Raw genomic sequence first — 26,901 nt, 5'->3', positions numbered from 1 at the left:
TCCTTAGCAATAGAAAAAAAATCAAATTCAAACCTTTTTACCCATTTCTCACAACATCTAAAGATCAAATATGAGTTTTGTAGCACGAGGTGGAAAGAGAAAGTGTTGACAGAATCTAGTTTACACATGCTTGTCAGAAGAAGGCTAGTGGTGAGTAAAGCCTGAAGCATTGGCAGGCTAACATTGTAGCACTCAGATGTGATAAAATACAACTTATATTTCAAGAAGCACACCATTGTGCTGGCATGCTCACATAATTTATATGGATTTAGATATTAGCCCTGGGGTCAGGGTTTGAGAGTATAAGTCATGTCAATAACAGGAGCTATCTTGGACAATGCATGGGGCCGTTGTAGGTAGTCACACAGCAGCCACCAAGAGCTGTTAGAGCGCAGTTGCAGAGTATATATGTGTGTGTGTGTGTGTGTGTGTGTGTGTGTGTGTGTGTGTGTGTGTGTGTGTGTGTGTGTGTGTGTGTGTGTGTGTGTGTGTGTGTGTGTGTGTGTGTGTGTGTGTGTGTGTGTAGAGGGGGTTATCCCATCCATCAGGGCACAGGTATCGTACATTTATTAAAATGTAAATGTGAACTTTTAAAGAAACAATAGATGATCAACAAACATTTTTTCTTTACAAATTTGAATACAAAATATCAGCAGTGCAGCACATTTATCAACGCTAGCTGTCACAAGCTGAAGCAAACAGAGAAAAGAAAATGAACAATAGTGCGACCAGTGTTTAATACTCCCACGGCTATTATTACAGCACACAATAACCATTTAACATCACTGTCGACATGACTTACTCTTGTGCAGAAGATTAAAAAAAAAGTAAATTCCCTGGTTCTTTGTTTAAAACTTGTGATTAGCTTAGTTTGATCCAAGTTCATTAATCTAAAACAATATTATTATAATTAGAATATTATTTCTCCTGTCCCTGGATTGCAGTAAAACTTCCCACATGAAAAATACTGGTTTGTTTTTCTTTTTGTTCTGAGCTTCTGTAAGGAAATAAAGAAAATGAATCCACATTTCCAAAGTAAAAAACAAACCTAATACATTATAAGGGACATGAAAATTATATCCAAGATCAACCATCTTGACCATCTAGCTCTGTTTTCTAAAATTGTGCTCTTCCGCTAGTTTGTATTCCAAAAATTAAGACTAAGGGTGCGGTCACACTGGCCATCCAAACTGTGCCGTGCTTAAGCACAACTGCTCCCCCGCAGCGCTGTTCCCCAGCTGGAGAGTACGGCCAGCGGTCACACTACTTCAACATGAACCAGACTTTAGCAGGTATCACACACGTGCATGGCCCGCCTCTGTCATTGAGAAGCATCTGTTTACATGAAGCCCGATCTCATCAGACCCAGCACAATGAGACATAAAGAGCAATGCTACAACTTTAAAGACTTTTAGACTTATTTTAAGTCGTTTTCGTCTGACACAGCCCTCTCATAACCTTGCTTCGTTTAAAATGATTGTCGAAGCCCACCTCTCCAAAGTGTGCCAAAGCAGAGAAATGAATCGTGCTCAAGCATGGAACGGTTGCAGTCACACTGGCCATTCTAAACATGCTTTAGGGCTGAAGCATGCTTAAGCACGGCACAGTTTGCCAGTTTGACCACATCCTTACACCTAATCCCATTTGTCTTTTTGTGCTGAATTCTCACTTGTATCTTCCTTTTTTCCCAATCACCCAGTTTCCTTACTGCCACATTGCTTCAGTCAGGAGAGACGATATTTATTTTGAGCAGATGATATAATATTGAATTACTGTCAGTCTCTTTGACGCTTAAACTCTGTAAGGTAATGGACAACACCAAGTGGCATTTCCACTGACTTATCCGGGGACAGATCCTCAAATAAACGAGACAAGCCGTCCCACTTTGTGGGACCCTTTCATATGGGTGCCAGACTGACCGAGCCGCTCTTGGAAGGTGGAGCTACAACACTGCAGACTGTTGATTGGTCAGAAGAATCGTCACTTATCCTGCGACAGCGACAGGAGAAATGTGGGGCTGCATTTCTCCACACACAGACTTCTCTGAAACAAAGCTTGATTGCACTTTGTATCAAAGAAATACATGCCAACCACAAAGAGGACGCATGTCTTCCATCTATGCTCTTTGTTATGTGTCGCGTTTTTCTTCTTTGTTGGATTTATTAGCGGGGTAAACTGTGTCGCACTGCCACGGCGTCACACTATTGTTTAACAGCTTTGGCTTTTGGCATCCGTCTTACACGCCGCCTACCACAAGGGGGCACAGTTTTGCTGTGGAAATGCAAATGGGATCAGGCTTAACCGTACCAAATGGTGCCAAACCGTACTGAACTGAATCAAACTGCGTGGTGGAAACGCGGTTAAAATCTAGTCCATTGTTGAAGTACTAATGAGTATGACTCAGGGATGCAAAGAGCTGATGACCACAGCAAGATAAGAGGGAGCATGCATAGAGGAGTAAATGCATGCAACAAATCATAGAGCAGAGTATCGTGCAGCTAAAATCACATGACCCATACAGTACGTACTGCACATAGGGTGGGTTTTTAGTAGTGGTGTGTTGTCTCATTTATGTAATGATAAAGGTTCTTATTATTCAATATCCTGTTTATCTACATGCTGTTGTCTCTGTGTTACTTGAATTAAGACCTGATGTCACAATGAATATTGCAATGTCCCAGAATGGTTAACACCCTGTGGCAGATTTATTCTGTTAATTCTCCCACTTTCTCATAAAACATAGAGGGACTGGACCTCTTTAGTGCTGCTTCATCTGAGAAACTAATACTATCGTTTGCTTGAGTGACTTTATATAAAAGAAGTAATGTAAAGAGGAGAAAAAGATGTGCAAATGCAGAGAAAGAAAGTTAATTGCACAAACAGCCTGGAGGAATTAGCTGTACTGCCCTGAGAATAAGCGGAAAAGGAGTTCATTATGTGCATTTCCTTCTTTTAACTGAGCTTTAAAGGAGAAGAATGAGGATTTTTTGGGGAGGACATTTTGCACGATAGCTTGTATGCACTTTTTGTCAGTAGGATTCCCTTTCTCTATATCTGTGATGCTCTGTCATTTATTTATTTTCTATAGTCTGGGCTGCCATCCTGAATGAAAACATCCTTTAACCATACTGCACAGACTTAGAGTGAACCACTTGTAATGCACTCTGATGCTACATTAATCACCCTTGTTTCAATCCAGTCAATTCCAATCTGCAGGCAATCAATATGAGCTACTTGCTTCTAAGATGATCTAATGGCAACAACATAAAATAGATCTCTCGTCTTTTCACTCCAGGGTATACTTAAAAGCTAATCTTGTGTAACTCAGATCTATCTCTTTTTAAAGTGAAGGCACCGTCAGCTAGAGCAGAGGCTGGTATTGAACATTAGATAAATGTGATGTTTAAGTTTGGAACAATCTTGTTTTACATCCCATCCCACAAACATTGGATTTCGCATTGCATTACATTACATCACATCCAAGCTGGATTCATGAAATAAATGCTTCAGTTACATTATGTAATTAACAACCACATTGACATATATAGGTGGAGTCTGAGGAGACTGGATAATGCCAGTTATATTATAGATAAGTGTATCTTCCTTGTGAAGGAAAGGATTTGGTTGGGGTCATCAGTGACCCCTGAGAGATTTCTGTGTCTTAAGTCTTTGTTATTGATATTTTTTAACACATCTGTACCCTTGCCCCACTGCATGATCACAAGCTCTGATTAACAGGTGCCTTGACAGTCTCCCAGTTCACAGTCTTTGGAGACATAGTTTATGCACCCCCTTTAGATAACTGATCCAAGTTTAAAACTAAAAAATAATTTAAAGAGATATTAAAAAGCATTTTTGGAGGAACAACACACATCTATCATTTCATAATAACAGAAACACACTTATGTGCTTACTTGGGGGTGTATGGCAACATCTGGCTCAGTTTATGCATAATATGCCAACCCAGGTGTAGATAAGCGGTCCTGAGATGCTCATTGGTGTGCCTGATGAGCTGGAAGTGCTCAGGTAATTTTGTCTGGGCAGTCTGCTATGATGTTATCAACTGTGCACAGGAAACCAGCTTGAGAAATATGAAAACTGAACTGTTTTTTCATGCTTAATGCAAATGAAGGGAGGCTCTCTTGGGCCTACTGCCCTGTCTGTCTCATAAACTGTATATAGAGTGGACAGCGTGGCTCCGCCATTTATCATTGTACGGTTTTAAAGCCAAAATTCCTTTGTCACAGGCGCAGCCATTGTAGCAGTTGTGCAGCCAGAGTCTGCGCAGTAGAGACAGTTAGGGATTCTGGGAGAATCTGAGTGGAGCTGGGTCAAAAATAATCTTTTTTTTTTTTTCTTTCAAGAGTCTAATCACTTCCTGACTCTACATCCCGACATATTTTACAGTCCCTGAAAAAATACACAAGAACAGCAGCTGTGAATCATCGTTAAACGTGACGTAAAACCTCATTTTTAACCTCCTCCCTTTAACCTCCCACCTGTGGGAAGGTGAGAGAAGAGGTAGAAAGTGAGGAGACCTCTCCAGAGCCTGGGGCTGGAAAAGGGAGTTGGGAGTTGTCTCTGTGCGGAGCTTTTCCTCATAGTGTTCTTGCCTGTTCTGAACCCTGGCCCGTCTGGACGTGCTTTGTGACACTGCATTTAACAGAAGTGCAAATAGGAACGCAGACATAGTCTGTACATTCACAAATGGAAACAGGCCATTGAAATGAAAACTGCATTGGTCTTATTTTGCTCAAGGGCAGTTAGGATACACTGGTAGAAAAACAACATAATCTGGCTGATTTTGTGGCTGACGCTGTTGCACGCTTTTAGGACACGGTGTAAGAAACCTGAAACGTTCGTTTTATAAACCACACAGCAGTGCTTTGCTCTTTTTACACCTCATTTTTTCTGAACGAGTCATGTCTTCACCCTTCCTTCCCTTGTGAGTGCAGTGTTACATTGCTGTTGAGGTGGGGGGAGTTACAGAGAACATCTAACATCAGGGTATCCCCTTAAGTATTCAAACAATGAAGTAACATATATAATATATGTATACACACACACACACACACACACACACACACACACACACACACACACACACACACACACACACACACACACACACACACACACACACACACACACACAGAAATGATTTTCATAAGGTCACAAATAAAGTGGAGTTTGATCTATGTGTACCATAAATCAACATGTTTTGAGGAGATAAGACACCTCTTTTCGGGATTCATGTTCTTTTCCTGAAATTACATTTTTTGCTGTTGCTATAGTATCTTTTCCCAACAGAGCCTCTTTGGTAACACTGATAATATCAAACAACTCTTGGCCTCAAAGCCTCCAAAGCAAATTTACTCATGAATATAACAGTATAATGTTAATGATGATTTAAGATAGTAACTGAATTCAAATAATAATGGTCAGTGATGAATCAATGACTTTTCTGAGCTCAGCATTTTCTTTTTGTTTGGGAGCTTGTGTTTTAAGCTGCTGAGTTAAAGCTCCTACAAGAATCATTCTGTTTTTGTGGGTTTTGGCGCCCCTGTGGATGAAGCAAAAGACAGTATCTTATAAAGATGGGTATAAATGTTCACTGATTATCAAGTCAAGTCAAAGTATAGATCTCCGACCATTGAGTGGAAGCAATACAGGTAAAAAAACAAAAAAACAAAACATACCTGTACTGTTTGTTCAACAGATTGAACATAAGGCAAGCTTAGTTCAATGTACACATCAAATATATTTTACTTAAACAGGGTTTCTGTCCTTTTATTCTCATAATACTGATTTCTGTCCATGCGTTTTTTCAAGCAAGACTTTTTTAGTCATTCATTTAGTTTTTGAAAAAGTGATTATTTGACATATTTGTTGTTTTGCTGGGTTCTCTATAAGATTGTTTGTTGAGGAAAGGCAAGAGAAAACTTATTAACAGCATCACTCAATTCCGTTTCATAGGTGGAAATGTCATTCATTCTATAAACAGTCAATGAGCGGTATCTTCTTGAGCTTGTTCTGCAGTATGTCAGAAGCACCATCACTCATCTTGATGTCTTTCAATAGTGAAATATATCATTTACTTTTTTATTTGCTGTGGCAAAAATGAACTAAGACTTTCAGCATAGTGTAAATCATCTCATCTGTCACCTACCCCCTCACAGGTTAGAGATGTAAAATGACCACATAGACATCATCATCATCTCATCATTGAAGGCTGTACTTACTCATGTAGATCATAAATAGCTCTTACTGTCGATTTTAGTCTGTTTTTTTAAGACTGTAGTGGAGGTTGTTGCTGTAGTTTGAAGAGTGCACAAGTGAGACAGGACAATGAGCTTACATAGGTCTAGGGATGGGTACCTTTCACATTTGAAATGATTTGGTACCGATGCCCGGTACCTGGTAATCGATATCGGTACTCAATGGTACCAATTTCCGGTACTTTTGTGTTTACGTGGCAAAAAAATATCAATTTGTCGAGTAATAAAATCTAATTTTGTTTCAATTTGACATATTAATTCTTCAATACATAACCTTGTAATGCTGTTTTCATGTCCAGTATGGAAAATCACCTACCCTTCCACTCCCTCACAGTCACAAAGATGCATTTAGGTACCTAAACATGGTACCTTTTGATTGTACCTGAATCGGTGCCCGGTACTTTTGGCAGATTTGGGTCGGTACCTATAAAAGTACCTAATTCGGTACCCATCCCTACAGAGGTCTTCTGCTTATTACACAAAACAGAGACCAGCAGCAGCATCCCAGCTCATCAAGAAATCTGTTTATCTGATGATACATTCCAACTAAGACTTTTAATCAGTGAGAAGGCTGAGAGACAGCAAGCTTGCATCAGTTATGGTTGAATTTTAATACAAATGTACATTCTTGGTTTAATATTTCTCAGTATCAGAGATCATGCTTTTCAGCTCTTTGTGCTATACGAGCAGTATTTGCCCTTGTTGACAAGGTCCCTCTTTCCTCCGAGTGGATCTTAACAGCATGTGACATTTCTAGATTTATGAGTTTGAAGTTAAAAAGGTGATTATCTCTTCCCTGAAGTTCCCACTCAAACCATCAGTGTTTACTGCCTATTCAAGAGCTCCTTCACTTCTCCATCTTGGCCTTAATTTCCTCAAAGGCCCAGGGGCTTTTTTCCCTCATACATTTATATCTGTTCGTAGAAATACCAGCTGCATCTGAGAAGTTTTGCTTAGGGGCTCTCAATCCTGGTGAGAGATTTTATGGAGGACATAATTTCTTCATTTTTTTTGTTTATTCTCAGAATATAACATAAAAGATGTGCTGCATACAACAGCAAAAAACTACCCAAGAAAAAGAAAATCTCTGCATATTCAAGTTATGATGGAAAGCATATGTAATGTTTGGATAATAGTTTGCTCTTTATGAAAGGATTCTTCATCACGTCTTATTAAAGTGTCAACTCTGGAAATCCGTTTTTTTTTCTTTACCAGTTAACTGCCTCTGAAACAATAAATGACTCATCAGAAAAACATCAAGTACATATTTCAAAGCTTTAAGGATCAAAACAATCAGTCAAGTAAATCTAATGATGTGCATGTGTGCATCTTTCAGTACCTCTAATCACAATATCAATGGATGTACTGTGTGACAGATTAAGGTCTGTAGATTGAAGTGTTAGTTCCGCCTTCAACTCTTAAATGAGTCTTGAACTTTGCAAAAAAGTTCTAGAAACTGATTTAAACCAAAGGGATTTTACTACATGTAGATCATCTCTTCTTCTGTTGTTGGACTGTGTGCCTTGAAATGGTGAGTATGTGTGTGCTGTGTTAGTCAGGGGGATGTCTGCTGAGGATAAGCACAAGGGTCACGAGTGAAGGATGTTTCAGAGGTAACCTCGTTAAGTCCAGGAAAGAAGGAGCCCACACTATAAAATTCATTAACTGAATCAAATTGTGTTGGTTCAAACTCCTAACCTCATGTGATGGAAATGCAAATGACCCAGTCTTACGACACAAGATATCCACTTAAGCGTGGCTTTGGAGGGAACATTATAAATGTTTTTCATGCATCTGCAGTATAGCTCTAGTTATTCAACAGCATACAATGACCACCATCTTTTCCCATTGTTTGAAAAAGACATAACTATTGCTTCCATCAGTAAAGCAAAGGCATGCACAGTAGTTATCTTACCACTGGAGCCATAGGGATGGGTATCAAATTAGGTACCTTCATAGCTACCGACCGAATTCTGCCTGTTGTGCTGAGTACCAAGTCATGTGGAATTTAACAGTACCTTGTTTCAGTACCTAAATGCATCCTTGTGACTGTGAGAGTGGAACAGTAGGTAATAGTAATAATTCTCCATGCTGGACATAAATACAGCACTGCAAGAGAAAAAAATATGTTGAATTGAAAAACTTTGAGCTTTTATTATTACACAAATTACAATTTATTACCACATAAACACACAAAAGTACAAGATACCGGTGGCATTGAGTGTCCATACTGTGGTGTGGTACCTGGCATCAGTAATACTCTTTTCTGAAACCATTTCTGCATGTAGAGCCCTGTTTCCACTAAGCTGTTCAGTTCAGTTCGTCTTGGCATGGCACACATTTTACAACGTTCCCACTGACTGATCCTGAGATAGATCCCCAAATAACTGAGACGAGCCATCCCACTTTCTGTGACCCTTCCGTTGGGGTGCCAGACTTAACCGATCCGATCCCAGAAGGTGGAGCTACAACACTGCAGACCATTGATTGGTCGAAAGAATCTTCACTTACCCTGCGACAGCAGCTGTATTTCTCCTTGCGGCACACAGTCTTCTCTGAAACAAAGCTTGATTGCACTTTGTATCAAAGAGCCACATGCCAATCACAAAGAACACAAAATTCTGTGTGTTTCTATCGTTGCTCTTTGTTTACTGTGTTGCACTTATCTTCTTTGTTGGATTTATTAGCGGGGTACACTGTGTTGTGCTGCTGTGGCATCACGCTACTATTAAACAGATGCAGCTTTCGACATCCAGCTTAAACGCCGCCTACCACGAGGGGGCACAGTTTGCTGTGGAAACACAAACGGGTTCAGGCTTAACCATACAAAACCGTGCCAAATCTTACTGATCTGAACCAAACTGCTTGGTGGAAACGCAGCTTATGTTACTTATATGACATCTGAGGTGCCACAGGTCACATCAGCCCACAGCAGAAAAGACTTGTGTTGATTTTAATTGAGCACTCATGAACATGGACAGTTTGGTGACTCTTATTTGAGTGTAGACAATTTATCATAGTGTAATGCATTTTATTTATACATTCATTTTGTCCTCCACTGCTCTGCCAATAGGTTCAAGGTGTCTACAGGACTCTACAGCATAGTGTGAAATAACTAATGGCTGTGAATTGAGGCATTTTTGTTCCTTCTCTTTCAATCTTGAAAGCATGACTTTAAAATTTAACTTATACCCATTCAGTGCATAGTTGTTGTGATTTCTCTCATTGATATAATTCCTACATATTGCTTACTATTGAAATGAATAAAAAAGTCAGCATTTTCAACCTTTTCAACCCCTTTAAGCCTCTATAACTCAGCCACAAATCCACATGAGTCAGAAATTATATGGCCATTCAACATTTAATAACCTTTTTTTTTTTTTTTACCTCTATACATACTGAAAGATATTTTGTTTCCATCAGTAAGTTCTTTGCAATATGTTCAGACTCAGACAGTGTGCAGTAAAATCAGCAGAGTTCAGAAACCTGTGATATAAGGTTTAATAAAACATCCAGAAAACCTGTGTCAAAAACAACAACACAAATTACTCTCTATCTTGGCCTAAATTTCCAGGGAGCCAGCATATATTTTTATCTTGCTGCACTGGTCAAATCTCTGCCAGGACAGATATGAAATTTACATTACTGCTTCATCAGACTCCTGAGGTGCTCCTAGTGTGATCCATTTCCTGATAGCAGTGGTATTCTGATACAAATTTTGAGATGGAGTTTTTCACCTCTTCTCTCTCCCAAAATGAACTGTGCAACACACGGAAGTGTTTAAAATCTTGCACACACAAACACACACACACACACACACACACACACACACACACACACACACACACACACACACACACACACACACACACACACACACACACACACACACACACACACACACACATTAGAATTTTTTTTTTTTAATTGATTGGTATTTTTTAAAAAGTTTTTAACTCTCCCATTACACATATTTTGTCAAAGTTTAACTTTTTCAAGTCTACCTCCTCCTCATTACCTTCTCAAAGAGAGGGTATCGTGCTTTCCCATATTTTAAATGGGATACAAAGCAACGCTGTTGTGTCTATTTATACATATTCACATGTAGTAGAAATCCCTTTGTCTGTCTGTAAATGGATCAAAATGGTCAGTTCTTCTTTTTACAAAGTACAGATCTTCATGAGACTTAAGATGTGGTCATCACACAAGAGATTAATTAACTGGTTGATTAAATTTTATCACCAAGATCTGCCTGTAGCTCTGATTGGCCAGCAGAAAGCTGGCCAATCAGAGGGAAGGGGTGGATGTAACAAGGAGTTTAAAGAGACAGCAGTTTTAAAAAAAGACTGTCAGAGGCTGAAATAAGGGTTTTGCTAAAACACAAGAGTGTGAAAATGAGTGACAAAATTTCCTGATTCATAGGACTTTAAACAAACAATTCTGTTTAGCCATAGCTCTAGAAACTACGCTACAGTGTTCAAAGTTTTGTTTACTGGTCAGCTTTTTGAAATTACACCCAATGTTCTTCATACATTTTCAGCATCTCTTCCAGCAGGCAGCATATGCTGAAGTACTGTATCACATCCGACTTATTCTCGGCATGATAAGAACTCATTGATATGTTAGGTAGCACATCTAAGGAAACAAATATTTCATGTGGCTAGTTTGGCCCACGTTCCACTTATTGTAATGGAAGAGGTTATTTAGTGATCTTAACTGCAGACAAAAGTTTTGGCTTTGCTTTTGGAAAGTAGCTGTGATGTCCACATTTTCACATGATGTTGATAATGGAGTGAGACGTGGTCTTAATTCACAGAGTTATAAACACAGTTGCTGTTTCTATGGAGACTGACTCCAGACCTTTTGGATGTGATGGATTAAGAGTTTGACAAAGTCGTTGCAGAACCTTGACAACAGAATAAAACTTTACTTGCTGTATGCTGGACGTTGTTGTGACATTCAGTTGACCTTCAGTCTGTTGTTGTCAACCTGTGTTCCCTGCAGCTCCTGCAGATAAATCTCATTTTGTCCTTCCCCTTTAGCTGTACCAATGTGTCATCTGTAGGAGACAAAGAGCTTTGAAGAGCATAACAGAAACGCAGACAGGTTTTCTATTCTTACAGGATCAGTAGATGAATTTTCTTTTAGTCTGGTGTTATTGATTTTGAAGGAAAGTGTGAAAACAGGGGACAAGAAATAGAAAGACAACAGATCAGATCCTCAAAGGCAACATGTAACAATGCTTCAGCTCACACTGATTACAGGTTTCCTGTGTGTGAAAGCCTAGCCTTGCAATTTTCTCAGAAGGAAGTCCTGTGTTTGCTGTTTTTACAGCAACCAATGTCCAAATGACGTCAGACATCTTGTGATTTTATAACCAGCAGTTGTGCTCTTAAAGAACACAAAAACATAATATCTGTGTCAGATTTTACCATTAAAAAAAGACAAACATACCTGGCAATTGCAAAAGGCGTGTATCAGTTTAAGGCACCATGCAGGCTTATTTTTATAACTTTCTAAAGTCGGCAAACCAAAATATAATTTTAGAGCTACCATGCTATACTTAACAACCAATTCAACAACACTTGATTATATGTTATGAAGTACTGACTCACTAACCTTTGCTAATGATTATTTACTGTGGAAAATTACTGTTTATCACTGCTGAATCTCTCCACTGCCTCATTGCTTTTATTACATTAAATGATTGGACCATCTTGTTTCCACACACAACAAAATATTTATCTCGATTTATAAATTAAACTGAGCATTACATTTTCTTCTGTTGTCTCTGCAATCAGATTTTGTTTACTTGCCCTTTTGTGCCTACTTACCTCTCAAATTATTACTAGGTAGGTGGAATTATACAGTAAGTAGCTTGTATACAAGTGCAAATGTGAGTTTTGAATTGCAGCATTTCCAGTATGTCAGATTGTTATGCAGTAAGTCATTCTTTGAACAATTAAATCAGTGTTTATTAGCTATAAAGGGCTGGATAAACGTGTGTAGTCTAGTGTTTTAATTTGACAGTTAAACCAGAGTGAAATATTTTTCAATGTGTTTTTTTTTTCAACAAATCTTCAAGAGTTGCTTTGTGTGGTTTAACATTTGAATTATGTAGGTATTTATGTAAAAAGGGCTTTTAAAAGGAAATGCTAATATTTCTCAAAATAATCTCAAAACAGTCTGTCTTTCAGAATTTTATTAAAAAAACTATGAATGAAACAGTTTGTGTGTGCAGCTGAATGCCTCAGGAGCAAAGACTGTATAAAACATGGACGTAGTCTCTGCAACATCACCCGTCTGTTCCTAAAACAGCGAAATAAAGCCTGCAGTGCTTTTTTTACCTCAAGTGGATCCTTGATGAACCGCAAACTTTTGTACTTCCGCATATGCTTCATTTTTATAAACCAGATGTTGCTGCTTGCTCAGGAGTGATCCTTAATTCAAAAACAGAAAAAAACGAACATTTTTTCTGTTAAGCCCTCAATGATGATTGTCTAAAATATGCTACATACCTCTCCAGGTCCTGATGCAGCTTGCATGACCTTTGTATCCTCTTCATATTCTACACACACTAAAGAGCGTATCAATTGCACTATGTCACATTGTGTTAGTCAAAGGATGAACTAATCTATACGCATAATATCATTTATTTATGACTGTATATATGTGCTTTATTAAAATTTAGAATCACACAAAAACAGTTTTTTTCATATATTTGTAAATTAATTCAGGCAGTAAGGGATTTGCAGTAGATATTCTCCATTTTTTTTACATTTTTAAGAGGCTAATTAAACCATCAAACACACATGACTAAGATTTATGTAATGACTTCACAAGTAAAGTTACAAATTTCTGAAAAAAAAATCCTGTTTTGTCTCAGTTATTGGTTTTAAATTCAACTAACAATAATTCATTCACTGTACACCTGATTAAAATAGTTTCAGTGTCCTCTCAAATCCACCTAATTTTTTCCCTAAATGTCCATGCGTTAGGAAGCTCTAGTGCCGTCTTGTTCAAACATACTCAGCAAACACACCATTTGGTTTTATAACACTTTCCAAAAAAATACTCGCAATGCTCCACAGGAATTCAGTAGGTGTTGAAATAACTTTTTTTATTCTAGCCTAACTGAAGTTTTTCCCTTCAGTGTTTGCCTAATATTGTGCTGCTTCATAGCCTTAACAGCCTGAGTGTGTTTGTGTGTGTGTGTGTGTGTGTGTGTGTGTGTGTGTGTGTGTGTGTGTGTGTGTGTGTGTGTGTGTGTGTGTGTGTGTGTGTGTGTGTGTGTGTGTGTGTGTTGGAGGGGAGGTGATTGAGGAATCAGCTGGCCCTGCTGCTGCATTCTGCTAACCCTACATAAATGTGAATAAAGTGAACTTGCACATACAAACTTTTTGAAATGTAATTTATGAATAAAACTTACAGTGCAGATTTAAGATGCTATGAGGAGGATCTGTTTTAATTGCACTCCCTCGCCACCTTCTGGCCCAGAGTCTCCGCACTTTAAGTGAGGCGTGTTTTTGTTTAGGAGTTTTGGAATGTGGACCGAAACAAATTTTCTTTGTTCAAGACAACTTTTTACTGGATACAACACGCTGAGGTAAGGTATCTATCAGTACAGCATGTTAGCAACATGGGCAGCCCAGTTTTCTGATGTATCAGTACAGTTACATAGCGTTATGATTTGAAACATGACATCAAGAAAACGTATTAGCTGCCGGCTAAATGTTAGCAACATCGACAGCCCGGTTGTCTGACGAATCTGTAGGCTAACGTGAAAAGAAGTAAACACTGCCAGTTTGTAAGTAGTTTAGCAGCCATTTATATTCAGCGCAGCTGGCAGTCCGGTGCTCTTAGACATGTCCATAATGTGTAACATCAGTAAATGCTGGTTAGCTATGTCCTGCCAGTCATCTACCAAGCAGAGCTAACGTAACCTCACTCTTTATTTTATTGATGGACTCTCAAGTTTGAACAGACCACTGCAGAATAACTGCTGTATGTGGGTTGGAATGAACATTATCACAAACAGTTTAGTCCCTATGTTATAGAGTGATACAGCCTGAGCTACAGGCTAATTAGCCTTTAACTTAAGCTGTATCACTCTCCCGTTTAGCTTTCTTCTGCTCTTCTGTCCTTTGTCTGTCTAAAAGTTTGGCTCCTGTGTCCAGCATCACTAAAAAATTGGTCATATACAATGTTTTTAGCAGAGAAAAACACAGATGTATAAGTGTTATTCATCTCTTTTCGCTACTAAGCTTCGTCAGCAAGGGTGGTGTTGTAATAGAGACTTAGACTTAGTAAATCAGTCTGGTCCTGGTCAACCATAACTTGAAGCAAAGAAGTAGCAATTTAAAATAACTTGTTACGAGTAATATTGGTACTGATAACCTAATTTTAAAGTGTGGATTAAGGTCAGGTATATATCTAGAGGGGAGCCTTTTTCAAAACCACTCTCAAGCTCCTCACAGCCCCTTAACGCAGTAAAACTGGATTGGACCTTTGATTGACAGTGCTTTCTATCTGCCTCTCTCACTGCATGTTATTCCTGTTTTGTTTTTTTCTTAACACAGCCATTACACTGAAAATTATTCACAGCAGATCATGAAATCCATTGAACTAAAAGACAATAACACCACATAAGATACAGCTTGGATTGTGTTACAACTCCTAATTGAGATTTTCTGCCAAATCTGCCCTGATATGTGGAGCTTGAGTTAGATCATGATTAGACTCTTGGTGTTAATTACAGATCATATCCAATTATGAAGAAGCCAAGTAAGATCTTTACACACAATACAAACGAGCATGTCTTTTTCACTATGTTGTGGATGTTGGGGATGACAGAAGGGAGAGATACAGAGTGATAAAAAGAAAATAAACTGGTAATTCTTTTGATAAATGCGCTATGAGATTGGTGACAATGAATGTCAGTAATTGGAAAGGCATGGAGAAGTGGGGCTGAATACGTAATTAGATGAATAATAGAGGCTTATAGCAAAGAGGCAGTGATGCCACGGGAGATGTGTATGAATGGATTTGGAGAGGCAAAGAGAAGAGTGCAAGAGTCGAGGCTGACCAAGGGCGAGGAAGGAGCAGATGAGTGTGAAAGACAGAATGTGACAGAGGGTTATTTTTAGCTGGCTATGCCGCAAATATTGCAGTGTGAGTTTTGTTCTGCCCACTTTCTCGGGGGGCATCCAGATCCGAGAATAACTCAGTGGTGACCGACTGGCACCTGAAACCAGCTCAAACCACTGGTCATTGCACAAATACACTGTCACATTCCTTCAGCTCAATGTCAGCCTGACACTCGGGTGTTACTGAGCCTCTACAGGGACACGTTTACAGAAGTTTGGACATAAATCTACAAGGATGTCAATAAATGCCAGCTTTTACTCTAAATTACATTGATTTGAAGTCGTATTGTGTAATTTTGATGTTGGCTGGTTTTTCCACCAAGTGATTTTCTTCCCTATGTGAATTTATGGGCTTCAATGAGTGATAGCATCAGTCACATCGCAAGAGGCTCTCACAATGACAAGAAAGCTCTCTATCGCCTTGTCTTTATCTGGCAGCCGGGAGGAATGAGGGGTGTTCAATCACATATTAATTAGGGCAAACCCAACAACACCTCTCTATCCTAGTCCTGGGTCTGGAGGAGATATTTGTCATTTGATGGCCCAAGGCAAAGATCAATGTGAAGCCATTCTCCATTTAGTTTTAAAGTAATCCTAGCTTGGGCTGAGTGTAACCAGAGGTGGGAAGAGTACCAAAAAATGTTCTCAAGTACTGTTATATTGCTTAAATTGTACTCAATTTCAAGTAGAAGAACTGGTGTTAGAATAATACTTAAGTAAATGTACAAAGTGCTCATTTTAAAATGTACTCAGAGTTATCATTATTTTTCAAACGAGTGATGTTTAATTGCATTGTCCATAGCAGACATTCAATTTGATTCAATGAGATGTTGCTTCCAGAGTGCTGTCATAGTACTGCTCTGTCTTTATGAATGTTTCCTCTGTCGAGTAACATATAATATCACGCATTATGTTCAAACATTACTTCACCACATTGGGTTGGCACCAAGGAAATCATATGGAAGAACTTTGAGCTCAGCTGACTGTTAAGCATGGTATAAATGAGTGGTACATTTGGTTAAACTTTGCTGTACTAATGCTGTATTAAGTCACAGGTGTTAACATAAGTTTAATCATTACAAAAATCTATTTCTGTACACATTCTAAATTCTATAATCCGTCAAAAAAAGAAAAAAAAAAGGACTGATTGTGCATGCACACACACAACACACACACACACACACACACACACACACACACACACACACACACACACACACACACACACACACACACACACACACACACACACACACACACACATAAACTACAGCCCTAATAGCTTTGAAGCAGGTCACTTTGGGTTTGCTCAGTTGAGCTACTGTGTTATCCTTTCTTTAAATATTGATGCACAAACATCATACATCATCCGAGATGATCTCTGAAACATCTTTGTTCTCCATAACTGACAAAAAAGTCCCAGTTTACAATCAGTTTATGTAACTGAACTTAAGCCAGCATTAAAATAAATCAATTTCTGACTATGTTCTTTGAGGGGGTGAATTTCAAATACATAGAGACACTGGTAAAGCAAATTTCCTTGACTGAAACAATAGTGATAGTCATATCATTGACTATTTTCAAATCCCGCCTAAGAACCCGTCTATTCTGCCTGGCCCACTCAACCTGACTGTCCTCCATCCATCTTATCTTTTAAATCTATTTCTTTTTCAAATTTGATCCATTTTTCTTTTTTAACCCTTGATGAAATGCTTTGAAACTATGCTCTGTACCACATCCTTGGATGTCCTGAAAGGAAACTTGATATAAGATGTATTATTATTACTATTATTATTATTATTATCATTATTATTATTATTATTATTATTATTATTATTACATTCTACACAGTACTGTTTTTGTTACAGTGACCGTCTTATAATTTCTCATGAGATTGTCTGATAACTGCACCACAGCACCTCACCTCATTGAACCACAGTGTAGGTAGATTTCCATCTCATAGACCTGTTATGAGTTCAGGTTGTCTTTGGCTCACTGCCTGAGCCCATTTCAGAACTCCTTACTGGCTGCCCTGTCAAACATTTCAGTAAAGTTTTCAGGCAGACTTCTTGACCTTTTTTTTGTTTGTTTTTGGGCAATGTTCTTTAAGTGGAAAAAAGTTGAAGAAAAAAGAAACAGGAGTTGGTTGTGTAAAGTTTCAAAATTTACCCAAAAAAGCCAAAGGAAACCAGGTGTGTTTTTTTCTTTCGTACAATCAAATAAAAGATTAATTGAAAATATGAAAGTGCAAACTAAAACAGGTAAAAGAAGAAGAGCCAGAAAAGTGAACAACAATGTTAAGAGGGTAATTTCATCACTGGCTCCCATGTATCCTTTTAGCGTTTGACCCATTGTATAATTTGGACATGTATTAAAAAAGAAAATTGACAGTGATGCACCACACTATTGGAAATCATGTATGAGTGTGAGAAAAGGCATCACTGAAAAAATGCTTGTAGAGGGCACTCATGATTTAACTGCTTTTATTTCAGTAAAAGATAACTGAAACTACCGGCTGTAAAGGGTTGTAAATGGGGATAATTACATTGATTGATGGAAAAATCTCATTTTGGCTTTGTGAGAGCTGCCAGTCCAATTATGGGACTAGACGTTTGAGAATTTATATAATGAAAAGCAACAAAGACAAGGCTCTTTAAAGTGCGACAAAAAAATCTGAAAAAAAAAGACTGATTTTATCAAAATACACTAAACTTTTAACAAAAGAACATATTGAAAATGTTTTTTTTTCCTCCTGCAGACCTGCAGTGTTCATTGTTCTGCCCAAACAGTTTTGAGTTTGAATTAAATTCAATTTGAGGTAAAAGCTTTGTGATAAGGTGATTTATGAATATACAAGATGTAGAAAGAGGTAATAAACACAGGCCTTGTTTGGTTGTGACATCTATAGGATCAATGGTTGGTCACACTTAAAGTCACTTGTTTGTAGACTGAGTTCCTTTAGCGTCTAAAGTGAGACTGATGAGTTGGGCTTAGAAGCCCAATGTTGACATTTGAAATGTGCATATATCTCACTTTCTGTTTTGCAGTCTCTGACCTTCAATATGCCTCCCATAGAGAAGATTCAACGCAGTCTATATAAGCCCACACACATGCAAATAATCCCCTACGGTCACATTACACAGTCAATGCACCGTCAAAGATGATGACTCAGTAGTGTCCCAAAAAACAAGTGACCATGACGGGGAATTTCTCAGCATCGAGCAGCCGCTGGACCAGGACATTTTAAATGTCTTTGTCAGATTTATGTCCACAGTCTGTGAGTGAGTGTGTGTGTTTTAGCATTCCCCTCTCATTTGTCCATGTCCTTTATAAAACCCTTCTGTTTTGTCCAATCTCCTCCTTTTTTGTATCCTCTCTACTCCTTCTCAGTCCTACTCACATTTTTTTTGTTTTAACTTTTCTTCTGTCCTGTCCTGTCTGATCCTTTACTGACCTGTTCCAGTTCTGGCCTGTGTTTTTTCATCCTGTGCTATTGAGATCTGTTCCATCCTTCACTGTCCTGGTCTGTGTGACCTTGCCTCATAATGTTAGACTGAACCACTCTGTCCCAGATGGTACTGTTTGGCCCTGTTCTGACCTATCATGTCCAGCCAAGCCTATGATTGCCATGTCCTGTCATCGGTAGCTGTCCTTGCAGTTTTCTGTCTTATTTTGCAGTAATTTTGACTTATTTTGTCCCTTCACTACTTTCCCCAGTCTGAACTATCTTGTCTTGTCCAAGACTGTGCCACTCAAGACTGTCTTCAGATCAGTCCTCTACTCCTGATTGGTTTACCCCATTCTGTTATCCTCATGCAATGTTGTGCTGATCTGCTATGTCCTTGATGGTCTAGTCCAGCATAGGACTCTCCTATCTTGTCAGGCTGCTCTTCTTGCAGTGTTTTGCGCTATCTTTCCTTTTCTGCACAGTGCTTTTCCCTACAGTCTCTTAATCATCTTGATCTAGTATGCACTGTTCTATACCATCCGATCAAGTTCAGACAGTCCTGACAGGCGTTACTCTGTACCATGGATTGTATTGAAGAACTGACAACATGACAGCTCCTCTCTGTGAAGCTCTAAGATACAGAGCTCCCCCTGCTGTTAGGCAGCAGTAAAAGTCACTACAAGCTGACAAAAGTAAGGATGTTGCGAGTGCAGACTTGGGGAACTTCACTCTTCCATTGTTAAAGGTGGGTACACACTACAGGATAATCGGGCTGATTTTTGTCCTGATCTCCCCCTTACAATCAAAACCAGCAAAGGCCCGATTGTCGGATGACATCATGTGTGATTTTTCTGTGGTGTGGGGTGTGTTAAGAGTGTTTTTTTCTGGTTGGGGCTGCTTGGAATTCAGTAATTGTAGATAATGAACATGTTTAATATTTGAGACTAAAAATCCTGTAGTGTGTGCTCCAAGAGGTGCCGAGCAGGTATCGTGTTTAATGTCACATGTACCGGAGCAAAGCCAATCAAGACGCGAGCTGACTGACCAAAGAGGAAGTGAGAAATCTACCTAAACGACTTAACTCACCACCAACTCGCACTGTTATTCATACTGCCCATATCCCTGCCTCCTGCACAATCAACCTTTTCCAATAATAATTTTTCTTCTGTGTGTGTGTTTTTTCTTTTTTTTCCCCAAAATTCTAGAGTCTGAAAACAATCATCCTTGTTTTTTCCCATTTGTCCGTCATGTTTGTTTACACCAAAGTCCCATTTTACTATGCGTGATTTGGAATATTGAGCGTGAAGAAGCTGAAGAGTCTGTCAGTGTGTGGTGTCCTCAGAGTGCAGACCACACAATGTAAGATCAGGAGAGAGAAATCTTGTGCGATCTGTCTTTTGTTATCATCAATTGTGTGGTCTCGAAATGTTTTGGAGGATCCTGTAATGTGTACCAGCCTTAGGCTTAAGCCCTCGTGAGGACTTCCTTGATTGTTTTTTAAAGAAGTGTGAACTATCTTGTTGTTGTTGTTTTTTTATAAAGAATGAAATTAGGGGAGCAAATAATTATTTTAACAGCCAATATCCATTGATTGAGACAGCAATTTGACTAGCCAGCACTGCACAATAACTTATTATTACTCGTGAAGTAAAAGGATGTGAGTTTGCTCCATTGTGGAGGAAGAAGAAAATATGAGAACAAGAGATAAAGATTCAATTCTCTTGGGGCAGTTTTTTGAGGGAAAGGACTAAAGATCAGTGCTGTCGAGTGATTTAAAAGTGTAATTAAGTTAATCACCTCTACTCTGTGATTAATCATGGTCAATCAAACATTTCGCTTGGGCTTAATAAAGTCTATAGTTATATTCAATCTTTCTGTCTATTAAAAAACTACAACAGACTTGAATTTTGTTTTCGAGTAGTGCTGTCAAATGGTTGAATTTTTTAAACAACATTAATCATGTTTCATTTTGCATGAGCAAACAAGACTCAAAAAACAAGAAAATACTTTTGCACTTAACACGTTTATTAAACATCTTTAACACTTAATGTAAACAAAAAACTTTGTTCTTGATGCAGCCTTGCACAATGAATCTTGAGTGGCAACTTGCAAAACTTGTTGCAACACACTTGGAAACTGAGGTCAATCAGTCTGAGGTAGTTTTACTGAGGCTCTTACGCCAAATGAGGGTTATTTGTAGCGAGCTGGGTAATGCTGTAGCCAAAGTGCAGGCAGAAAAGAAAACTCCTTTCTGCAGAGTGTGCAAAATACTTTATTTCGGTTGACTATTCTGTTTTGTTTTCTATGTACTCAAATCTAATCGAAAAACTCCCCCAAAAAAGCGTTGGTAGCAACATTTCAGGGATTTTGAGTCATTCTGTGCAACAGATGAGTTTTGTTAACACTTTCAATGAGATTAATCATGATGATGGGATTAATCTGGTTAATGCATTAATTTTTCACAGATATATCCCATTTCACAAACATAAAAATCGTAAAGTGGCTCCACCTGCTGACTGTTCAGAGTTAGCATTTAAGACAAAGATTCACTCAATCTTGGTGCATCCTTTTCTCTTGCTCCAGTGCACGATTTCTAAGGCCTACTTTCCAATTTTGCAAACTCATCCTCTTTAGGGTGAGAAATTCAAGGCCCAGGAGTTTTATAGTTTAGAATGCAGTTGCATCTCAGTCGCTGCATGTGATAAACATGGTCGTCCCATAATATCTCTTCCTACTCAAAACAGTCCAGCCTCTTCCTCTTTCGCCATGCCAGGGTTGGTGTGTTACAGCACTACCCTGTGTCCTGTTCCTCCCAGTTTTGTGCAGTTATGTCCAACATGGTTTACACTTAGGTTTCACCCTCACTGCAGGGACATTCAACTCTTCTTGTCATGTCTAAATGAGTGCCTCATATGGCCATAAACTAAAGCTTGTCTGCAGTTATTTGAGTATTTGTTTGTGTGACGAATTTTCATTGTGTGTACACTTAATTAAACCCAGCTGAGTCACAACAGCAGATCAAAAGCTTATCCTTGCTTCAAAGGTGCAGGGGAAGTATTTTCCCCTCTGAAAAAAATGTATTAACGACTAATGGTCTGAGTGCAGAAATGTCCTGTTTGCTTTGTGACTCATCGTAAAATGTCAACAGGGAGAGAAAGGAAGGTTTCAGAGGAATATGCTAACTTTACAGATTAGCATTACGTCACAGAGGCAGCTCGGGAAGTGGGTCAGTCTCTTTGCATCATGCACTGCACTTTTTTTTATTTTAATGCTATTATGAAATGCACTCAGCAGAGGAAACCGTGTCAGAGACAAACAGCAGGGGTGATATAACAGTCCAAATCAGAGCTTTAAGTAGTTCTTCAGGTCATGTGGGAACTAATTTTAACTCTGCGTTTGGGGCATAAACCCTCATGAGGGATGTACTATTGATCATTGACACACGCTAGTGACAATCATTTTTTTGGTAAAGCCCATTTTATGTTCTCCTTCTTTTCTCGATCTTTCATCCCTGAAGTTAACAGATAATTCAGAAATCAGACCAAGTCAGCCTGAATCTGAATGGAGCCTCTCTAGACCGCACTCATTAACAATGGAACACTTCAAACCCATACACAACCACAACCACAACCACAACCACACACACACACACACACACACACACACACACACACACACACACACACACACACACACACACACACACACACACCCTCTCACAGCTTCTAAATCCTCCACTTGACAATCAGCAAGTGTGTGTTTTAAATCTGTCTCTAATCTCCATTATATGCGTAACAAACTGGTCAAGGTGACTTTTTATACAGTGAGTGCTTCAACATTTCTCATCACTCAAACACTCTTAATCAAATTTGAAGTGGACCTGTTCTGTGTTGTATGCACTCATAAACAAAGCTGTGGGAGCATCTGAGGAAAGAAAAAAGACATTTTCATGTTTTTAGGACGCACACACACACGCACACACACACACACACACAGATGACAAAACAGATGCCACAGCCGTTGTCTCTCTGGAGTTGGCAGGACTTTCACGTAGCTAAAAAAAATGCAGGATTTGTCTTAGTGGAGGGGGAGAGCAGTAATCATCAAACGCTTTTAGACTCTGAAACAGAAAAATCAGATCTAATACGACTGACTTACGTGTTCCACTTGTAAAGCTTGTCTGGGCCTGATAACAATTTTCATCCTCTTTCCACAGAATGACACCACCTTAAAACTGGTGAGGTGGATCTGTCTAACGCTTTGTGTTTCCTGTCTGTGTAGGAGAAGCTGGAGTCCTTTGCTTTCCTCGTGTTTGTGGTGGTCTGCATCTTGGGATCAATCTACCTTTACATTGTGCTCCCTGAAACAAAGAATAAGACATTTATCGACATCAGTCAGAGCTTTGCCAAGATCAACAAAATCCCAGTCCCTACGCCCGCACAGGAAATGGAGCTGGTTCTGCACATTACACCTAACAAGAATGGAAAAACCCAAGACATTATAAAGATGGAGAGTTCCTTCTAACCGAACAAAGTACACCAGCACTGCATCAAATGAGCTGTAAGAGAAACTGAATGTATTTGTATTTATTTAATGAATGGTATCAATGAAGTAAAAATACATTTTTTTGTAGTTTGGATGTGTACTGATATTTTGTTCATTTTTATGACTTCATGAGAAATCTTACTGTATGTCAATTTTTCGAAAATTGCATCCCCTTTAAAAGTGGAACAGAGAAACTTTTAATGTTCTACTAGAAAAATACAGACTGAAACAGTTGTTTAGTGAAGAAATGATGGGCTGCTGAAATTGTTCTGCAGTCACACAAGATGAAAATAAATGGATTCTGGGGTTTGCATAAACTATTTATGTGAAGTGTACTGTCTCTTGAACCACTATTAAAACATTTTATAATGAAATTGTCCTCTTCCTGGTTGTGTGGCTATTAAAATACAAGCAAACACAGCACTTGCCTGTTTGAAGCAGTTGGAGCATCCATTAGCATTGATTGAGAGCTGCTTTCGTCCAACGGAAAAATTAATCCACCTCCTTGAGTCCTTATTTAGCTTCAAACCAAATTCTACGTAGTGTGTCTGCTAAGAGCTACATCTCACCAGCCCATCACTTACATCCAGCTTACAGCAGTTTATGAAACTCAAACAAGAGCTTCACATGACTATCCTCGAAGAGAGCGCAGCAACCAAACCAAAACAGTAAGGCCCCGTCACGCTAAAACGCAGCGAATAAAAAATCTACGCAGATGGACTGAAAACCCTGTAGTAAGCATGCCAGGCCTGCAGGTGGTGCTATACTGTCTTTATCAAAAGCAGCTTTTGGGAGATCTCCACCGAAGTAGAGATGAGTCGATCATCTGGTGTATTGGGGAATACTAAGAGCGAAAGTGGAGCAACAGATGCACATTTTATATGAAGACAGTCAGCAGATTCAGCAGATTGAGCAGCACAAGCACAGCACGGTAGTTTGTGGCGATCGTATCAACGGTACTGTTGTCCTGTTGTATGCGTTCGCGCGAGGCGGAGTGTGACGTCAGCGTTTTCACTGAAAGCACTGGCTTACTGTTTACACGGCAACGGTGTCGGCAGCGTTTCAGAAAAATCCCACTCTGGAGGCCGTTTTCAAAGTTTGCGTTTTAGGTCGGCTGAACATTTCAGCAAGGCAATTCAAAGTGCTTTACTCAGAAAACATATTAAAAGAAATAATAATACTAAAGGAAAATAACACATCCAGAGAAGAGCATTATGGGAAAGAACTTTTCCTCTTTTGACATTAACAGGAAGACCCATTCTGTGGTTACAAAAGTCAAGACACAACATATCAGTCACAGGTATGGATTACATCACATGCATATATTCATTTTGTGTATTATGACTTACTGTTTTATTATAAATATTATTCTTACTTTTTTTGCACTCCCAGCTCCAAAGGGATCCCTCCCCAGTCAGCTTCAACTTGATTACTGTAACTTCAGTAATTTGAGGAATCATCTAACAGGTAACTCCTCATCTGAACTTCATAAATGCTGAAAAAAAGTTGGAATAGGGGGATCAATCAAAAAAGAGCACCATGTAATGTTGATCATGTATAAATCTGGGGACAAACATGTTTCTGTAGGTGACACTAACCCATGTCAGTTGACTTGGGACATAGTGTCTCCCCAGATTTCACAAGCTCATGAATGACTTTTAGAGTCATTTTTACTTTTGTCAAAACTTAAATTTATCTTTGTTGGATTTCAGATTTTTTTTTAATCTGTGCTCAAAAGCAGCTCCTTACAGAAAGGGGTAGACCATAGAGTGTAGAAAACATGCACCTGGTCTCTGTGATGTCACTGTTTGGTTTCTGATGTGGTGCTAAAGCCAATTAACAGCGCTCACCTCATAGGAAATGTTGACTCAATCTAACATTCAGTCAAGGGGAAAAAAATGGGTTTCTAGCAGGCTGCTATTTGAGGCAGAAGTGCGTTACAGGGGAGACATAAACTCAGGATTTTGCCCCTGATGCTTGTGTCTTAGTTGACTCCCCAGTATAGACAACAAGAGAAAACCCAAGGAGCACAGTTAAGCTGACGGATTTTTGGAGCCTCACCGATTCTGAAAGGAGCCAAGGCCACTTCATAGCAGATAACGGGATCAAGCGTAGGAAGAGATCTGAACAGAGCAGACAAGCATGTCATTGGATAGCAGTCACAGTTTGCTCCACAGCGGGGTGCACTCAACATTTGAAAGTCCACTGCCTGGGGCTGAAACACCGCACCCTCTCACACACAGACACAGACAAAAGGTGGGCATGTGTCAAAAATTAGGAGAAGGCTGTCCTGGTATTTAGATGGGAAATGAAAGAGGGAGAGATTTCCCTTTATTATCATCGTCAGTTTCATTCATGATCATCCAGTGAGTAAGCAGGAAAGACTAGATTTGTGAAGGCACGCAGGCTGCAAAGGGAAAGGAACAATAATTTGAAGTGCTGTCTCTCGTACCTCTGTGTCGCTCCTGGAGTTTTACACTCCACAGAGACAGTTATTGAGAAACTGACAGAAAGATTTGCAGGTTGTTGGGAGAATAATTGTGTTACCCCGTCGCTTCAAAGCTATAAATACTGTTTAATACAATGCATAGCAGAGTTACGTGTGCTGTGTTTGATAAATCACAGTTTGTTCAATCTCTTTGATATCCTCTCAGGGAGTTGTTGAATTAACTACCCATTATGCAAAGCAAGAAGTGAGCACAGCAAGGGGGTGTTGTGTAAATCCTGCTTCCATTAGCTCTGAGGAGAGCACTGATGAAAAGGTAAATATTTTCATCTTCACTTAGGAATTCATCCTTTTTTTTATTTCATTCAACAAGTAAGAAACTATTTCATTTCATCCTTCATCATCAAGGCCTCCCGTGGTAAAGGGTGATAAAATGTTGAGAATGGAAACATTAAGAATGAAGATACAAATGTTTTTCTAAATAATGTCGATTACTACCGATTACTCTTTTGTCCACATTTTTCAAACCAAGGTTGCAAGTGTACCTTTATAAAAATGATTATCACAACCTTCTGATGTGATTTTAGAAATTTCCTAGATGGTTTCCTCTGCTGGCATAAATCTATGGTTGTTGTTTGGCTAATCTTAAAGATGCTATGAGGAGCATCTGTTTTAATTGAACTGCCCCTTCTGTCCAGGAGTCTCATGCTCACTGTTGTAAAGACGTGACTTTAACCAGGTGTGTGTTTGTTTTGGAAAAAAAATGATTTGTTCAAGACAACTTTTTTTTTTACCAAATACAATGTGATAAGCCAAGTTCTTTATTAGTACAAGTAAGTAGCACTGTTGTTTGAAACATGACAACAAGCAAAAGTTTGCACCATAAGGCAGTAGCCAGCTATATGTTAGCAGCCTGGTGCTACGACGTATCCACAAGTTAACGTGACAACAAGCAAATTGTCAGATTGTACAGTAGTTTGGAAGCCGTCAGTATGTAGCACTACTGATAGCCTGGTACTGAGATGTGTCAGTTATGTT

At 39.0% G+C, this 26,901-nt stretch overlaps 1 protein-coding gene across 2 annotated transcripts in view; it reads left to right on the top strand.

Moving 5' to 3' along the window:
- slc2a9l2 (solute carrier family 2 member 9, like 2) overlaps positions 1 to 23,762 on the top strand; it is a 143,227-nt gene extending 119,465 nt beyond the window's left edge. For both annotated transcript variants that reach the window (XM_074681039.1, XM_074681048.1), the window contains one exon: positions 23,154 to 23,762. In XM_074681039.1, the coding sequence (XP_074537140.1) occupies positions 23,154 to 23,396 (243 nt within the window). In that variant the 3' untranslated portion in view covers positions 23,397 to 23,762. The remainder of the gene's footprint in view (positions 1 to 23,153) is intronic.
- Positions 23,763 to 26,901: the final 3,139 nt, after the last annotated feature.

This window comes from Halichoeres trimaculatus, unplaced genomic scaffold, assembly GCF_033239565.1.
Source record: "Halichoeres trimaculatus isolate MK-OKI-2021-1 unplaced genomic scaffold, fHalTri1.1 fHalTri1_scaffold_1, whole genome shotgun sequence".
Classification (NCBI taxonomy): domain Eukaryota; kingdom Metazoa; phylum Chordata; class Actinopteri; order Labriformes; family Labridae; genus Halichoeres; species Halichoeres trimaculatus.
The sequence above is the reverse complement of the archived record's forward strand: the minus strand, read 5'-3'. Positions and strand labels throughout refer to the sequence as shown.